Source organism: Piliocolobus tephrosceles, chromosome 6 (genome assembly GCF_002776525.5).
Source record: "Piliocolobus tephrosceles isolate RC106 chromosome 6, ASM277652v3, whole genome shotgun sequence".
Classification (NCBI taxonomy): Eukaryota; Metazoa; Chordata; class Mammalia; order Primates; family Cercopithecidae; genus Piliocolobus; species Piliocolobus tephrosceles.
Window position 1 is genome coordinate 57,611,997 of NC_045439.1, and position 18,592 is coordinate 57,630,588.

At 39.9% G+C, this 18,592-nt stretch overlaps 1 protein-coding gene and 1 pseudogene across 2 annotated transcripts in view; one reads left to right on the forward strand and one right to left on the reverse strand.

Moving 5' to 3' along the window:
• Nucleotides 1-18,592, reverse strand: part of KLHDC1 (kelch domain containing 1) — a 58,738-nt gene that overhangs the window by 27,153 nt on the left and 12,993 nt on the right. The window contains exons 2-5 of the mRNA XM_023222661.3: nt 15,412-15,482; nt 14,815-14,932; nt 14,252-14,370; nt 951-1,029 (exon numbers count right to left, since the gene is read on the reverse strand). Of these exons, the coding sequence (XP_023078429.2) occupies nt 951-1,029; nt 14,252-14,370; nt 14,815-14,932; nt 15,412-15,482 (387 nt within the window). The remainder of the gene's footprint in view (nt 1-950; nt 1,030-14,251; nt 14,371-14,814; nt 14,933-15,411; nt 15,483-18,592) is intronic.
• On the forward strand, nt 2,287-2,832 carry LOC111549505 (annotated as a pseudogene). Its single transcript, XR_003309651.1, has one exon. The product of XR_003309651.1 is annotated as a 40S ribosomal protein S18 pseudogene (transcript).

Below are 18,592 nucleotides of genomic sequence, written 5' to 3' on the forward strand. Positions count from 1 at the left end.
CCTCAGCCTCCCTAGTAGGTGGGATTATAGAAATGTGCCACCACACCCAGCTCATTTAGAGTCTAAATGAAAAAAACCCATTTGTGTTCCAGAAACTTCAGGACATGATATTTAGCTTAGTAACTGTATTGTAGGAGAAAAAAATTGAGTTATTTCACTGATGAATAAAAATAACTAGATATAAATAGAAGTTATATTCCCGAAAATTCTCAGCAATACTTTAAGTAGCAAAGCTTTAATGATATATCATTTTTAAAACTCAAAAACGACATAGAAACATGGGGAATTTTCAAAAATACCCATATACAAAGCAATATACACGAAATATGTGTGTGTGTGTATATATACACACACATATATACATGTATATATTTATTTACATTAATAATATAGAATAATACACACTAGTAGAAGGTAAAACTAATAAGACTGTATCTTGGTGAGAGGATCAATGGTTTTTTAAATCATCTGTTTAAAAATTTCATTTTTGTAATTCATGACTTCTTTCATTAATAATGATTTACTGTCTAATCAGTAAGAATAAGTAGAAAAATTATTATCACTACCCATGGACTCTTACCTAGAGGCCAGTCTGACCTATGAATAATTCTAGTGGACATATCTAAAAAGAGATGTATGCCAACAAGAGCTATTGTGGTTAAATATGAACATAATTTTTCTAAGTTGCACTAAAGTCACTACCTGTCTAACAGAAGCAGGTATCTGTGATTAATGATATAAGAAAAGAAATTACTCTGCCAATAGCCATGAAGGCTAACACCACTAGATGAGATACCTCTCGCCAAATGGATACAAATGTTAAAGCGAGAAAACACATTTTTTCATAGTGTCTGGTAGCTCCAAAAATGAGAAAGACCAGTCTCATTATTTCTAAGATGTTGAGGCTATACTGAATTGGAGGGAAATGTAAACAGTGATTACCATCTTACCCAAGATGCATCATGAACATCAAAACAGTCTTGGAGTTCACTGTGTCTCCTACACCCATAACCACCAAAATATATTAGTCTGAAAAACAAACACGAAAGGATACACTTTAGGAATTCTGTTTCCAGTTTGTTCATAGAAAGCTGAAAAAGATCCTCTCACCTTAACAACCCAAACACAAAATCACAGTTTAAAAAGAATAATTTCAGAGCTGAGGGAACAGAGAGACCTAAATAAACCAATTCCAGAAAGTGATGAGCTCTCAATGGGAAAGAAGAGACCCATAGCTGCTTTCATCCCTTGTGTAACAGCAAGAGGAAGAATCCAGCACACACAGGGTTTGTAAGAAGAAACTACTCAAATTTTTAACAGCTACATTTATATTGGAATGGCAAATTAGATTTATGTATTCATTCTTTTTGAGACATGGTTTCCCTCTGTCACCCAGGCTTGAGTGCAGTACCATGAACATGATCTCGGCTCACTGCAATCTCCACCTCCCGGGTTCAAGCAGTCCTCCGGCCTCAGACCCCTGAGTAGCTGTGACTACACGTGTGTGCCACCATGCCTGGATAATTTTTGTATTTTTGTAGAGATGGGGTTTCATCATATTGCCCAGGCTGGTCTTGAACTCTTGGGGTCAGGTAATCCTTCCACCCTGGCCTCTCAAAGTGCTGGGATTACAGGCCTGATATGGTTTGGCTGTGTCCCTACCCAAATTTCATCTTGAATTCCCATGTGCTGTGGGAGGGACCCAATGGGAGGCAACTGAATCATGAGGACAGATCTTTCCCAGGCTGTTCTAGTGATAGTGAATAAGTGTCATGAGATCTGATGGTTCTTTTTTTTTTTTTTTGAGACAGAGTCTCACTCTTGTCTCCCAGGCTGGAGTGCAGTGGTGTGATCTCTGCTCATGGCAACCTCTGCCTCCTGGAGTGAATCTCCTGCCTCAGCCTACCGAGTAGCCTGCCTGCCACCACGCCTGGCTCATTTTTGTATTCTTAGTAGAGACAGGGTTTCACCATGTTGGCCAGGCTGGTCTCGAACTCCTGACCTCAAGTGATCTGCCCACCTCGGCCTCCCAAAGTGCTGGGATTACAGGCATGAGCCACTGCGCCCACTGATCTGATAGTTTTCAAAAGGGGAGTTTCCCTCCACAAGCTCTCTTCTCTTATCTGCCGCCATGTGAGACTTGCCTTTCACTCTGAGCCATAATTGTGAGGCCTCCCCAGCCATATGGAACTGTAAGTCCAATAAATCTCTTTCTCTTATAAATTGCCCAGTCTTGGGTATGTCATTATCAGCAGTGTGAAAAACGCCTAATACAAGGCTTGAGCCATGGCGCCCGGCCCCAAATTAGCATCTGAAGAAACCCAGCCGCTCTCTTCCACAGGAGGCCTACACGCCGCCGCTTGTGCTGCCGCCTTGTCTCTAGCGATCCCTGAAAAGTTCCAGCATATTTTGCGAGTACTCAACACCAACATCGACGGGTGGCAGAAAATAGCCTTTGCCATCACTGCCATTAAGGGTATGGGCCGAAGATATGCTCATGTGGTGTTGAGGAAAGCAGACACTGACCTCACCAAGAGGGCGGGAGAACTCACTGAGGATGAGGTGGAACGTGTGATCACCATTATGCAGAATCCATGCCAGTACAAGATCCCAGACTGGTTCTTGAACAGACAGAAGGATGTAAAGGATGGAAAATATAGCCAGGTCCTAGCCAATGGTCTGGACAACAAGCTCCATGAAGACCTAGAGCCACTGAAGAAGATTCGGACCCATAGAGGGCTGCGCCACTTCTGGGGCCTTTGTGTCCAAGGCTAGCACACCAAGACTACTGGCCGCTGTGGCCGCACCGTGGGTGTGTCCAAGAAGAAATAAGTCTGTAGGCCTTGTCTGTTAATAAATAGTTTATATACCTAAAAAAAAAAGAAAGAAAAGAAAAAGAAACCCAGCCATAGAGGGAATTTAACTTACTCCTTAACTCTTTCACATAATCTTCAGGGAGGGATGGGGGTCAGTCACCAACAGCTGGAGGCAGAGGAGAACTGAGAAAATCCCCTTTAGGCAATCTGAGCTTTGGACTACTAAACTTTGGGATGCAAACAGGAGATCTGAAAGAAACACCTCAGGGGCATGCCAAACATTTACACCCTATAGAGTACCTGCCCTCCAAAGGCCAGGGGAGGAGATGCAAGGCTGAAAGAGGTCTTCCAGGGTGCAGAAAGCACAACATGGGATCAGAGAGCAAAGAGAACTGCCTCGTGACCCAATGACCTACCAACTGGACTATAAAACATGGAGAGATCTCCCACAGTTCTGAGCGATAGGAATGCAGCTGTGAAGCACAGCAGAAAATCTCAGTGCTCAAATAGGGAGCCTTAGTATAGGAAAGTACTGTTCTAAAACATTTGAAGCCAGAGGTAAAACTCAGTCAAACTAAAGCTACAACAAAGCCCATATACAAATTACCTATAAATTAGACTGACTCAGCTCTTACTCTAGCACCTAAAAAAGAAGAAAGGGCATATCCCTTTCTGAAGATAAATATAATTTATTCCAATCTTTACTGTTCTTTCAGATAGAAGATCTGGCATATAATTTAAAAACTACAGGGAGGTTGAGGCAGGCAATTGCTTGAGGGCAGGAGTTTGAGATCAGCCTGGGCAACATAAGGAGACCTGTCTCCACAAGAAATTAAAAAAAAAAAAAAAAAAAGGAAAGAAAGGTGTGGCGGCACATACCTGTAGTCTCAGCTACCCAGGTGGCTGAGATGGGAAGACTGCTTGAACTCAGAGTTCAAGGTTGTACTGAGTTACGATCACACCACTGCACTCCAGCCTGAGTGAGGTGAGACCTTGTCTCAGTTGTACCCAGTTATGATCACATCAGTGCACTCCAGCCTGAGTGAGAGTGAGACCTTGTCTCAGTTGTACCGAGTCACCACTGCACTACAGCCTGAGTGAGAGTGAGACTTTGTCTCAAAAAAATAAAAATTACAAAATACACAAAAAGGCACAAAAAAGCGGCCCATGATGATGAGAGAAAAAACTCAATATAAATAGACTCAGAAAGAGGTGGTCTAGATGATGAAATTATCAGAAAGGGCCTTTAAAAAAACTATGATGAGAATACTAATAGTGGAAAAATGTGGACAACATGCAGGAATAAATGGGTAATTTCAGCAAAGAGATAGAAACATAAAAAAGAACTAAATGGAAATGCTAAAAATAGAAAATAAGATGTCAGAACTAAAGAATTCATTATATAGCTTAAACAGCAAACTTTTAAAAAAAATTTCCTTTCTGGAACTTGATAATTAACAAACTTGACACAGCAACGGAAAACATCAGTAAACTTGAAGACAAGTCAATAGATTCATAAAAATATCCAAGTTAAAACACAAAGAAAAGGAAAGAATGGAGGAAAAGAAACAGGTAGCCAAAGCTTTGTGGAACAGTATCAAAATGGTCTAACATGCATGTAATGGGAGTCCCAGAAGGGGAGACAAAGAAATATGGAAAAGAAATATTTGATAATTTAATTACTAAGAAACTGATGGAAGCTATCAACCTACAAACTCAAGAAGCTCAGCACACTCCAAGTAAGATAAATACAAAGGAACTACACCAAGGCATAATTAATCAAATTATTTAAGGACAAAAACACAGAAGAGATAAAGAAAAAAAAAAGACATATACAGAGAAACAAAAACACAAATGAGGGTAAATTTGTCACAAAAAAGATGGAAGCCAGACCCCAGTCTGGGTCTGGGTCACACCTGCAATACCAGCAATGTGACGGGCTGAGGCAGGAGGACTGCTTGAACCCAGGAGTTTCAGGTCAGCCTGGGCAACATAGTGAGATGCCCATCTCTACAAAAAATAAAAAAAGGCTGAGTGCTGTGGCTTATGCCTGTAATCCCAGCACTTTGGGAGGCCAAGGCAGGCGGATCACCTGAGGTCAGGAGTTTGAGACGAGCCTGACCAACATGGAGAAATCCCATCTCTACTAAAAATACAAAATTAGCTGGGTTTGGTGGCGCATGCCTGTAATCCCAGCTACACAGGAGGCTGAGACAGGAGAATTGCTTGAACCCGGGAGGCAGAGGTTGCGGTGAGCCAAGATTGCGCCATTGCACTTCAGCCTGGGCAACAACGGCAAAGCTCCGTCTCAAAAAAAAAAAAAAAAAAATTAGCTGAGTGTGGTGGCATGCACTTGTATGTAGTCTTAGCTACTTGAGAGGAGGAAGGAGGAACACTTGAGCCCAGGAGTCTGAGGCTGCAGTGAGCCATGATTATATCACTGCACTTCAGCCTGGGTAAGTGATGGAGTGAGACCATCCCTATAACATAAAAATAATAATAATAAATAAAGGAAGGAAATAAAAGTAAGAAAGGAAGGGAAGAAAAAAGAGAAAGAAAAATGGAGGCCAAAAAACAGTGTAATAAAACCTGTAAAGTGTTGAAAGAAAAAAAATCCTGTTAACCCAAATGGTCAAAGAAGAAATCATAAGGGAAATTAGAAATTACCTTGAGATAAATGAAAACAAAAACAACACAACTTACGAGATGCAGCAAAGGCAGGGCTCAGAGGGAAATTTATCACTATAAATGCCTACATTAAAAATAAAACCTCAAATCCATAACGTAACTGTACAAGTTAAGGAAGTAGACAAGAACAAACAAAACTTACAGAGAGCAGAAGGGAGAAAATGATAAAGGTTGGAGGTGAGATAAAATAGTGAATAGAAAAACAATCAAGAAAAACAACAGACCAGACAGGGTGGCTCCTGGCTGTAATCCCAGCACTTTTGAGAGGCCAAGGCAGGCTGATCACTTCAGGTCAGGAGTTCGAGACCAGCTTGGCCAACATGGTGAAACCCCGTCTCTATTACAAATACAAAAAAAATAGGTGGGTGTGGTGGCAGGCGGCTGTAATCCCAGCTACTTGGGAGGCTGAGGCAGGAGAATCGCTTGAACCCAGGAGGTGGGGGTTGCAGTGATCCGCGATCATGCCACTGCACTCCAACCTGGGCAACAGAGTGAACAGAGACTACAACACAAAAAAAAAAAAAAAAAAAAAGAAAGAAAAGAAAAGAAAGAAAAGCAACAAAACAAAAGTTGATTCTTTGAAAAGATCAACAAAATTGACAAATGCTTAGACAGCTGCACTAAGAAAAAAGTGAGCAGATTCAAATTACTAAAATCAGAAGTGAAGATACTACAGAATAAAAAAGATGACAAAAGAATACTATGCTGGGCATGCTGGTTCACATCTTTAATCCCAGCACTTTGGGAGGCCGAGGTAGGCAGATTGCCTGAGTCCAGGAGTTCAAGACCAGCCTGGCCAACATGGTGAAACCTTGTCTCTAAAAGTACAAAAAAATCAGCTGTGCGTGATGGCGTGCACCTGTAGTCCCGCCTGTTTGGGAGGCTGACGTGGGAGAATCACCTGAGCTTAGGAGGTAGAGGCTGCAGCAAACCAAGACAGCATCACTACACTCCTGCCTGGGCAACCAGAGTGAGCCCCTGTCTCAAAAACAAACAACAACAACAACAACAAAAAACAGAATACCATGCAGAAGGGTATATCAACAAGTTGGATAACTTAGATGAAATGGAAAACTTCCTGGAAAGACCCACACCCTCAATGCCGGGCACAGCAGTTCATGCCTGTAATCCTAGCAATTTGGGAGGCTGAGGTGAAAGGATCACTTGAAGCCAAGAGTCTGAGACCAGCCCGGCAACATAATGAGACTCTATCCCTACAAATAATAAAAATCTTAGTCAGGGATCGTGGCACGTGCCTGTAGTCCCAGCTACTCAGGAGGCCGAGGTGGAAGGACTGTTTGAGGGTTCAAGGAGTTCAAAGCTGCAGTAAGCCATGATAGCACCACTGCACTCCAGCCTGGGTAACAGAGAAAGACCCTGACTCTTATAAAAACAAAAACAAAATATATCTCAAGAAGAAATAGAAAATCTGAATAAACCTATAACAAGTAAGACGATTGAATCAGTAATCAAAACTCTCCCAAGAAAGAAAAGCCCAAGACCAAATGGCTTCACTGGCGAATTCTACCAAATATTTTAAAAAGAATTAACACCAATCCCACTCAAACTCTTCCAAAAAAAAAAAAAAGTGAGGAGGGAATACTTCCTAACTTAGTTTGAGAGTAGCATTACCATGATACCAAAGCAAGACAAAAAAAATACAACTAAATATATCTGATAAGGGATCAACACCCAGAATACATAAAGTACTACTGTAACGTAACGTCAAAAAGACAGACAACTCGTTTTTTTAAATGAGTAAACGATTTGAATAGACATTTCTCCAAAGAAGATGTACAAATGTCCAATACGCCAACATCATTAGTCATTAGGAAAATACAAATCCAAATCACAATGAAATGCCATTTCACATCTGCTGGTATAGCTATTATTAAAAACACACACATACACACCCCCAAAATAAGCATAGGTGAGGATGTGGGGAAACTGGAACCCTTGTTCCTTGCTGGTGGGAATGTAAAATGGTATAATCACTAAGGAAGATAGTTGGTGGTTCCTCAAAAACTGAAACATAGATTCACCAAATGACCCAGCAGTTCTATTCTTAACATATATACTCAAAAGAATTGAAAATTGAATCAAACAAAGTTATATGCCAACACTGACAGCAGCATTATTCACAAATAGCCAAAAGGTAGAAACAACCCAAGCATCTATCAACATATAAATGGCTAAACAACATGTGGTATATATATATACAGTGGAATATTACTCAGCGATAAAAAGGAATAATACATGCTACAACATAATGCACCTTGAAAACATCATGTTAAGTGAAATAAGGCAGACAAAAAGAACAAACATTTTATAATTCAATTTTTATGAAATACCTATTATCTGCTTATTTGTAAATTATTATAGACGGAAAGATTAGAGGTCACCAGGGGTTGGAAAGAAGGGAGAATGGGGAGATATTGCTTAATGGGTACAGAGTTTCTGTTTGGAGTAATTAAAAAGTTTGGAAGTAGGTACTGGTGATGGTTGCACAACATTATGAAGGTAATTAATGCCACTGGATTGTATACTTAATATAGTTAAAATGAAAAATTTTATGTTTTATGTATTTACCACAACCTTTCAAAAAGGTGTAGCAAGCCGGGCGTGGTATCTCATGGCTGTAATCCCAGCACTTTGGGAGGCTGAGGTCGGCGGATCACCTGAGGTCTGGAGTTTGAGACCAGCCTGGCCAACATGGTGAAACCCCGTCTCTACCAAAAATACAAAAATTATCTGGGCATGGTGGCAGGCACCTGTAACCCCAGCTATTTGGGAGGCTGAAGCAGGAGAATCCCTTGACCCAGGAGGCAGAGGTTGCAGTGAGTGGAGATCACGTCACTGCACTCCAGCCTGGGTGACAAGAGCTAGACTGTCTCAAAAAAAAAAAAAAAAAAAAAAAAAAAAAAAAATCATAGCAAAAGGCAAGTCTCCCTCCTACTCTGTCACTTAATTCCCTTGCCTTGCTAGGGCAATCACTGTTACTGGTTTCTTTTACATATTAACAAAAAAAAAACCTTTAAAGGTCCAAAAATATAGCGTAGATTAACCTGGAAAAACAAAGGCAGAAAACCATAGTGGCTTACAGAAACACACATAATTGTCATAAGCATTCAAAGATATTCCCTTTATACAAGCCTTTGTAATGTTCAGAGATAGAGTTCAGTCCTATGTTTGCCTCTAGCCCTTAAAATGCTTTTTGCAAACCAAAATGACAAAAAGTTAAGCGTAACCAGGAGGCAAATCAACAAAGCTATCAATTACTCCTCCTAAAAAATTATGTATATACCTGTGAATAAAATTCAACAATACGTTGAAATACTTGTTACAACCAAGTAAGATTTATATCAGAAACACGAGTATATCATATAAGAAAATATTTAATGACATCAGTACATAAATGAGAAAAAAACCTCAAACGATTTCAAAAGAAAAAGTATTTAATAAAAATCAATACTCATTGCTCATAAACATCTAGGTTTAAAAGGTAAGGCTATGTTTTATCTTTTATTTTTTATATATGTATTTTTTTTTTTTTTTTAAAGACAGAGTCTTGCTCTGTCGCCCAGGCTGGAGTGCAGTGGCGCAATCTCGGCTCGCTGCAAGCTCTGCCTCCCGGGTTCACGCCATTCTCCTGCCTCAGCCTCCTGAGTAGCTGGGACTATAGGCACCTGCCACCGCGCCTGGCTAAGTTTTTGTATTTTTAGTAGAAACGGGGTTTCACCGTGGTCTCGATCTCCTGACCTCGTGATCCGCCTGCCTTGGCCTCCCAAAGTGCTGGGATTACAGGCGTGAGCCACCGCGCCTGGCCTATTTTTTTTTTTTTAGACAGAGTTTCACTCTTGTCACCCAGGCTGGAGTGTAATGGTACAACCTCAGGTCACTGCAACCTCCACCTCCCAGGTTCAAGCAATTCTCCAGCCTCAGCCTCCTGAGTAGCTAGGACTACAGGTGCCTGCCACCATGCAAAAAAATAATTTTTGTATTTTTAATAGAGATGGGGTTTCACCATGTTGGCCAGGCTGGTCTCGAACTCCTGACCTCAAGTGATCTGGCTGCCTCGGCCTCCTAAAGTGCTGGGCTTACAGGCGTGAGCCACTGCATCTGGTCTGTATTTTATATTTTATATATACTTTTATATATACTTAATATAATAAAGTAGGCTGGGCGTGGTGGCTCACGCCTGTAATCCTAGCACTTTGGGAGGCTGAGGCGGTCAGATCATGAGGTCAAGAGATCAAAACCATCCTTGCCAACATGGTGAAACCCCGTCTCTACTAAAAATACAAATATTAGCTGGGTGTGGTGGTGCGCGCCTGTAATCCCAGCTACTAGGGAGGCTGAGGCAGGAGAATAGCTTGAACCAGGGAATCGGAGGTTGCAGTGAGCCGAGATCATGCCACTGCACTCCAGCCTGGGTGACAGAATGAGACTCTGTCTCAGAAAAAAATAATAATAAAGTAAAAAATATATAAATACATATACACTTAATATAATATAGTAAATATGCATAATATAAAATATATAATATATAAAGTATATATTATATATAAAATATAAAATATATAAAAATAAGTCTCCATATATATGGAAATAAAGTATATATATATTTTCCATATATATGGAAATAAAGTATATACAAATATATATTAAGTATACATGTAAAAGTATATATAATATATAAACAGACATATTTTATATTATATATACTATGTGTTAAGTATATGTTAAAGTATATATTAAATAACATATACTATACATGTATAGTATATAAGTCAGGGTATTTGAGTCAAATACTATACTATACATAAGTATATGAGTCAAATACTATGCTATTCATATCCTCCTGCCTCAGCCTCCCAAGTAGCTGGCACCACAGGTGCATAGCATGCCACCACACCTGGCTTTTTTTCTAAATTTAGTAAAGATGGGGTTTTGCCATGTTGGCCAGGCTGGTCTCCAACTCCTGGCCCCAAGTGATCCTCCTACTGCAGCCTCCCAAAATGCTGGGATTATAGGCGAGAGCCACTAGGGAAGGCCGACATCAAATATTTCAAATCCCTGATTTTAAAATGGTAATTTAAAACCTTACTGACCACTTTGAAGGATACTAGAGAAATGACTCCTGAACACTGATCCAAATGGGGAAAGAATCAAGCATTTATCCTGATTTTCCTATACAGTACCTTACGGTTAATAAATAGTTAAAAAAAGCTTCTTTTTATAGAAGTATTCCACTAACAAATTAAGAACAAATAATAGAATTAGAATATCATCACTTTGCATATTCTTGTACAAAAATGGATCTAGGCAACAATCATCGGTGCTTGCTAACATACAGAGACAACCAAACATTATGTGCCTACTAGTGTCTAAAAATAGTTAGCTATGGGCTGGGCACCGTGGCTCACGCCTGTAATCCCAGCACTTTGGAAGGCCGAGGCGTGCGGATCACGAAGTCAGGATATCGAGACCATCCTGGCTAACACGGTGAAACCCTGTCTCTACTAAAAATACAAAAAAAAAGAAAAATTACCCGGGCGTGGTGGCAGGCGCCCACAGAAAGCTACTCAGGAGGCTGAGACAGGAGAATGGCCTGAACCCAGGAGGCGGAGCTTGCAGTGAGCGGAGATCACACCACTGCACTCCAGGCTGGGTGACAGAGCGAGACTCCATCTCAAAAAAAAAAAAAAGTTAGCTATGGGCCAGGCGTGCTGGCTCACGCCTGTAATCCCAGCACTTTTGGAGGCCGAGGAGGGTGGATCACGAAGTCAGGAGTTCAAGATGAGCCTGGTCAACATGGTGAAACCCCGTCTCTACTAAAAAATGCAAATATTAAGCTGGGTGCGGTGATTCACGCCTGTAATCCTAGCACTTTGGGAGGCGGAGGCAGGAGGATCACGAGGTCAGAAGTTCGAGACCAGCCTGGCCAATATGGTGAAACCCCGTCTCTACTAAAAATACAAAAAAACCCCACAAAAACTAGCCAGGCATGGTGGCACACGCCTGTAGTCCCAGCTTCGGAAGGCTGAGGCAGAAGAATCGCTTGAACCCAGGAGGCGGAGGTTGCAGTAAGCCGAGATTCCACCACTGCACTTCATCCTGGGCAATAGAGGGGGACTCCGTCCGTCTCAAAAAAAAAAAAAAAAAAAAAAAAGCCAGGCATGGTGGCAGGTGCCTGTAATCCCAGCTACTTAGGAGGCCGAGCTCGCAGGAGAATCACTTGAACCCAGGAGGCGGAGATTGCAGTGAGCTGAGATCACACCACTGCACTCCAGCCTAGGCAACAGAGGAAGACTCCACCTCAAAACAAACAAACAAACAAACAAACATAGCTATGAAGTACTTTTTATTTGCTCCCAAACCAACAACCAACACAAGAACATTAATTTGCTTAAGTTTCTAGATCTAAGTACCAATTTACAGAAAATAGATGGTGTAGAGGAATACGTTAAATGATATCACAGAGACACAACCAACACAGTGCAGACTATTGGGATTCTACAGCCAAATGACATGGTTTCTTTATCAAATAAATTTCAAGAACAAAACAACAAAAAAAGACCAAAAGGAAATTTCTAGAATAAAAGCAACTTGACAGGCATATTGGCCAGGTGCAGTGGCTCATGCCTGTAATCCCAGCACCTTGGGAGGCCAAGGCAGGTGGATCATGAGGTCAGATCAAGACCATCCTGGCTAACATGGTAAAATCTGGTCTCTACTAAAAATACAAAAAAATTAGCCAGGCATGGTGGTATGTGCCTGTCGTCCCAGCTACTCAGGAGGGTGATGCAGGAGAATTGCTTGAACTTGGGAGGCAGAGGTTACAGTGAGCCGAAATGGCACCACTGCATTCCAGCTGGGCGACAGAGATTCTGCCTCAAAAAAAAAAAAAAAAAAAAAGAAAAAGAAAAAAGAAAAAAAAGACATATAAATTGATTGCAATGTATAGACCTTATCTAGTCCTCTACTGAACAAATTGTTTAAAAACATTTAAGAGACAAACAAGCAAATCTGAAAACTGGAAATTGAATACCGAATGATATTTTAAAACACAAATAAAATTTAATAAAGTAATTAGCAATGAAGAAAACCCTTAAAACAAAAAATATAAGAACTCAAATAACAGAGTTGATGGCCATAAAATATGAGGAGCTGAAACAGAATTGTTAGAAATTAGGAAAGAAGGCCAGGCACAGTGGCTCACACCTATAATCCCAGCACTTTGGGAGGCCAAGGCAGGTAAATCATGAGGTCAGGAGTTCGAGACCAGCCTGGCCAACATGGCGAAACCCCATCTCTACTAAAAATACAAAAATTAGGGCCAGGCGTGGTGGCTCATGCTTGTAATCCCAGCACTTTGGGAGGGCCGAGGTTGGGGAACCACAAGCACAGGGGATTGAGATCATCCTGACTGGCCGGGCGCGGTGGCTCAAGCCTGTAATCCCAGCACTTTGGGAGGCCGAGACGGGCGGATCACGAGGTCAGGAGATTGAGACCATCCTGGCTAACACGGTGAAACCCCGTCTCTACTAAAAATACAAAAAACTAGCCGGGTGAGGTGGCGGCGCCTGTAGTCCCAGCTACTCGGGAGGCTGAGGCAGGAGAATGGCGTGAACCTGGGAGGCGGAGCTTGCAGTGAGCTGAGATCCGGCCACTGCACTCCAGCCTGGGTGACAGAGCGAGACTCCGTCTCAAAAAAAAAAAAAAAAAAAAAAAAAGAGATCATCCTGACTAACACAGTGAAACACAGTCTCTACTAAAAATACAAAAAAAATTAGCCAGTGTGGTAGCACACCCCTATTGTCCCAGCTACTTGGGAGGCTGAGGCAAGAGAATTGCTTGAACCTGGGAGGTGGAGGTTGCAGTGAGCTAAGATTGCGCCACTGCACTCCAGCCTAGGCAATGGAGTGAGACTCTGTCTCAAAAATAAATAAATAAATAAAATAAAAACACAAAAATTAGCTGGGCATGGTGGCAGGCGCCTGTAATCCCAGTTACTCAAGAGGCTGAGGCCAGAGAATCGCTTGAACCCGGGAGGCAGAGGTTGCAGTGAGCAGAGATCGTGCCATTGCACTCCAGCCTGAGTGACAGAGTGAGGCTCCATCTCCAAAAAACAAAAAATTAGGAAAGAAATAAAAGGTGAGAAAAACTCATTTCAGAAATGAAGACAATGTTACAAACAGCAAAGAGACAGTTATCACAGAAAATACAGCAAAGGACATAAAGAATAAAAATGTGAAAAACCACAAAGAATAGTTAAAAAGAATTAGCAAGAAATGATAAACAGGGAGTGGGGAGCTAAAATGTTCATCACTAAAGTTCCCCTTCTTTCCAAAAATGGAACGGAAGGATTACAAATGTAACTCACAAAAACTGGTGTTGAAGGAATGGGAGGGAGAGAGGGATGAAGAGGCTACCATCTAGTTTTACTGATGCTCAGAGTAGGGGAATGATAGATGTTATTCAGAGAAAAAGAATGAGTAATATATGAAAATATAAACATAAGCACTGGATTTACTCAAGGTCCTACCCAGTGCAATAAGGAAACAAAAAGTTTAAAGATTAGAAAGGAAGAAATACAACGGGCATTATCCACAGATATTCTGATTATTTAGAAAATCAATTGCTATCCTGAAAAAACTCATACCTTTAAGCGTTCTGTATTTTAGCCAAAAGTTATTATCTTTGCTTAGGTAGACATAATGCATTAAGTGCAACTGCTGCATTACCTGTCTTTATATACCCAGCAGGAAAGTTTATCACGTGGTGTGGGTGGTTGTCCTCCAAAGTTGGTGATTTTTTCCCAAATGTAGGTTCCATCTCTTGTTCGTAAATTAACAAAATAAAGCTTTAAAAGACGAGAACACTATTAGCAGACACGGCATTTAAAAATTAAATCTACAACAGAGGGAATGTGATCCAATAATTAATACTATTTTTTTCTTTTTAATAGGTAAGCTTGTTACCTATTAAAAATTAAAAATTGTAGAATTAATAAAAACAAGACTGTTTTAGGAGTAAAAATGCTATATAAAACATATTAAAATAGGTCTTTTCCATCCTGCTCTTATCCTATGAATATCAATTAAATATGCAGTTAATTCTGAAGCAGAAAGACACAGAAGAAGAGAAGAGCAGAACTGCTGCATTTTCAATCTAGCTTTAAAATCTTTAATCATAAGTTTAAGGTTTTCTATATATATATTCTTTTTAAAATATTTGTAACTTGTGAGATGAAATGATACATTAAATATTACATTTTGCTGCACTCTTGAATTAAAGAAATTATTACTCGATTGCTGTATCCTTTGTCATCATATCCTCCAAAAATGTACAGCTTTCCATTAATGCAAGCACCACAGCTTCCTGACATGGAGGCTGGGAGTTCTCCTTCCATGAGGTGCATTCTCCTGCAGCAAGAATAACATGGAATCCCGTAACTTTCCAGAAAGGCAAATTAAAACTCTCTTTAAACTCCATGAGTACTTTTGTCAGTGAAAACTGTCACTGTCAGTTACAATTATAATGTAATGGTGACTAATAATGTAAAAACTCTAAGAAGATCCAGGGTAAAAATTTTTTAATTTGCTAGGAAAAAAAAAAAAATCACAAAAATTTCACACGTCACTAGAACTAGGAATTTGCAGAATAATACAAAATCTTCAGAGACAGCACTGTTCTTGAGAGAAATACTAAAAGACAAAAAATGGAGCAGGGAAGACAGCAGGGGAATGAAAGCATCAGAAAATTAAAGCATTGAAAGAAAAGGAAAGAGAGACTTCAAAAATGTAGCAGTATATTCAAAGTATGGTCTCAAATTCCCTAAAGTCTACAGAAACATTTATAATAGAAATTAAGATCAGACAGTATGCAATTTAAAATTACTTACCACAACCCACTATCAATATCATAGGTCCAAATTTCATCATTAGGCAAATATACTTCATTGTCTTCAATAGACTAAAAATACAGAATACATAAAATTATGTTTATCAAGTACATAGCAAACAGTTACACAGCTTCTCAGGATGAGAAAAATTGCTAGGAAAATACGACAAAACACAAAAGAAGGCTCAAGGATTTTTTTCAATATAAAATAAAATGTATCAAAAGAAAAGGAAAGAAATATTTTCTAAGAGAAAGTGGGAAAACAATAAAGGATCCAAATAAAACACAGCAAGTATATAAGTCTCAAGAAAATACTTAGGACAATTAAACCTTTAAAAGGGGCTTTATGTAAAAGAAAACAGCAGAACAGTAAGATTTAGAGCAGAATATTAAAGACTATAAAGCCAGGAAGAAAAAGATCATCAAAAAAGGGCAATATATTTTGGGTGACAGAAAGTATCAATGGAGGAAATTTTTAAAAGATACAATTAAATATCTCATTAAGATATCTCAGATACTTTAATTCACTGAACATATTTTTTGAGTGCCTACTATATGCAAGGCATAGTATTAGTTATTCATTAAATCTAGAATATAAGGATCACAATACATTTAACTAGTCAAAATGACAACTCTGAACTGGAATAATCTCTAAAGAAGCTGATCACAAATAGAATAGCACATTCTTACATTCGTGATGAAAACAGAAGTAAGACTTGTATAACAATCTTACTTATTTTGAGCTTAAACAAACTTATGGCTTAAAATCAATTTTTACACAAATCTGTCATAGTTCTCAGAATCTATATAATAATTCAAACATAACCAGCTGGGCGCAGTGGCTCAGCCAGCACTTTGTAATCCCAGCACAGTGTAATCCCAGCACTTTGGGAGGCTGAAGCAGGTGGATCACCTGAGGTTAGGAGTTTGAGACCAGCCTGGCCAACATAGTGAAACTCCACCTCTACTAAAAATACAAAAAACCTAGCTGGGCATGGTGGCATATGCCTGTAATCCCAGCTACTCAGGAGGCTGGGGGAGGAGAATCGCTTGAACCTGGGAGGCAGAGGTTGCAGTGAGCTGAAATTGTGACACTGCACTCCAGCCTGGGCAAAAGAGTGAGAATTCGTCTCAAAAACAAACAAACAAACAAAAAAAACTAGAATTTTAAAATAGCACTTTAAGAATTTCTAAAACTATATAATACATAAGTTATTAACATGCTAAGAAGATTCAGCTGTTTCTCACTGTATGTTCTTTAAATTTAAAAATAGGCCGGGTGTAGTGGCTCATTCCTGTAATCCCAGCACTTTGGGAGGCCAAGGCAGGAGGATCGCTTGAATCCAGGAATTCAAGACCAGCCTGGGCATCGTAGCCAGACCCTGTCTCTAAAAAAAAAAAAAAAAAAAAAAAAAAAAAAAAACCCAAAAAATTAGTTAGACCTGGTGGCACACACCTATAGTCCTAGCTACTCAGGAGGCTGTGGTGGGAGGATCACTTGAGCTCAGGTGTTCAAGGCTGCAGTGGGCTATGATAGTACCACTGCACTCCAGCCTAGGTGAAAGAGGCAGACCCTGTTTCTAAAAAAAAAAAAAAAAAGGCTGGGTGTGGTGGCTCACGCCAGTAATCCCAGCACTTTGGCAGGCAGAGGCAGGTGGATCACGAGGTCAAGAGATCGAGACCATCCTGGCCAACATGGTAAAACCTCATCTCTACTAAAAATACAAAAATTAGCTGGGCGTGGTGGCACGTGCCTGTAATCCCAGCAACTCGGGAGGCTGAGGCAGGTGAATCACTTGAACTCTGGAGATGGAGGTTGCAGTGAGCTGAGACTGTGCCACTGCACTCTAGCCTAGGCAACAGATGGAGAATCTGTCTCAAAAAAAAAAAAAAAAAAAAAAAAGAGGTATCTTGTCTACCATGTCTCTCTCTCTCTCTCTCTGTCACATAGATACACACACACACACACACACACACACACGTAGAAACAGAAAACTGTTGTATTACTTCCAAGGAAATTAAACTTACACTCATGTCTGAGTCTTTTCAATAGATGGTGCAAAAGAATAAAACTAGACTCCTATCTTTCACCATATACAAAAATAATATCAAAATGGATTAAAGACTTAAATCTAAGACTTCAAACTATAAAACTACTACAAGAAAACAGGGGGGAAACTCTCCAGGACATTGGTCAGGGCAAAAATTTCTTGAATAATACCCCACAGGCACAGGCCACCAAAGCAAAAATGGACAAATGGGATCATATCAATTTTAAATGCTTCTGCACAGTGAAGGGAACAATCAACAAAATGAAGTGACAACCTACAGAATGGGAGAAAACATTTGTAAACTTTCCATCTGACAAGGGGTTAATAACCAGAATATATAAGGAGCTCAAACGACTCTACAGGAAAAAAAAAATCTAACAATCTCATTTAAAAATGGGCAAAATATTTGTATACATATTTCCCCAAAGACATATGAATGGCAAACAGGCACAGGAAAAGGTATTCAACATCACTGATCATCAGAGAAATGCAAATCAAAACAACAATGAGATATCATCTCACTTCACTTAAAATGGCTTTTATCCAAAAGAAAGGCAATAACACATGCTGGCAAGGAAGTGAAGAAAAGGCAACCCTCATACACTGTTGGTGGGAATGTAAATTAGTACAACTACTATGGAGAACAGTTTGGAAGTTCCTTAAAAAATTAAAAATAGAGCCACCATATGATCCAGCACCCCCACTGCTAGGTATATATGCAAAAGAAAGGAAATCAGTGTATCGCAGAAATATCTGCACTCCCATGTTTGTTGCAGCACTGTTCACAATACCCAAAATTTGGAAGCAACTTGTGTCCATCAGCACATGAATGGATAAAGAAAATGTGGTACTCATACACAATGGAGTACCATTCCACCATAAAAAAGAATGAGATCCTGTTATTTGCAATAACATGGATGGAACTGGAGGTCATTAGCTAAGTGAAATAAGCCAGACACAGAAAGACAAACATCACATGCTCTTATGTGAGATGTAAAAATCAAAACAATTGACCTCATGGAAATAGAGAGCAGAAGGATGGTTACCAGAGGCTAGGAAGGGTAATGGGAGTGGGGGGTGGGTGGGTAGGGATGGCTAATGGGTACCAAAAAATAGTTAGAAAGAATAAGA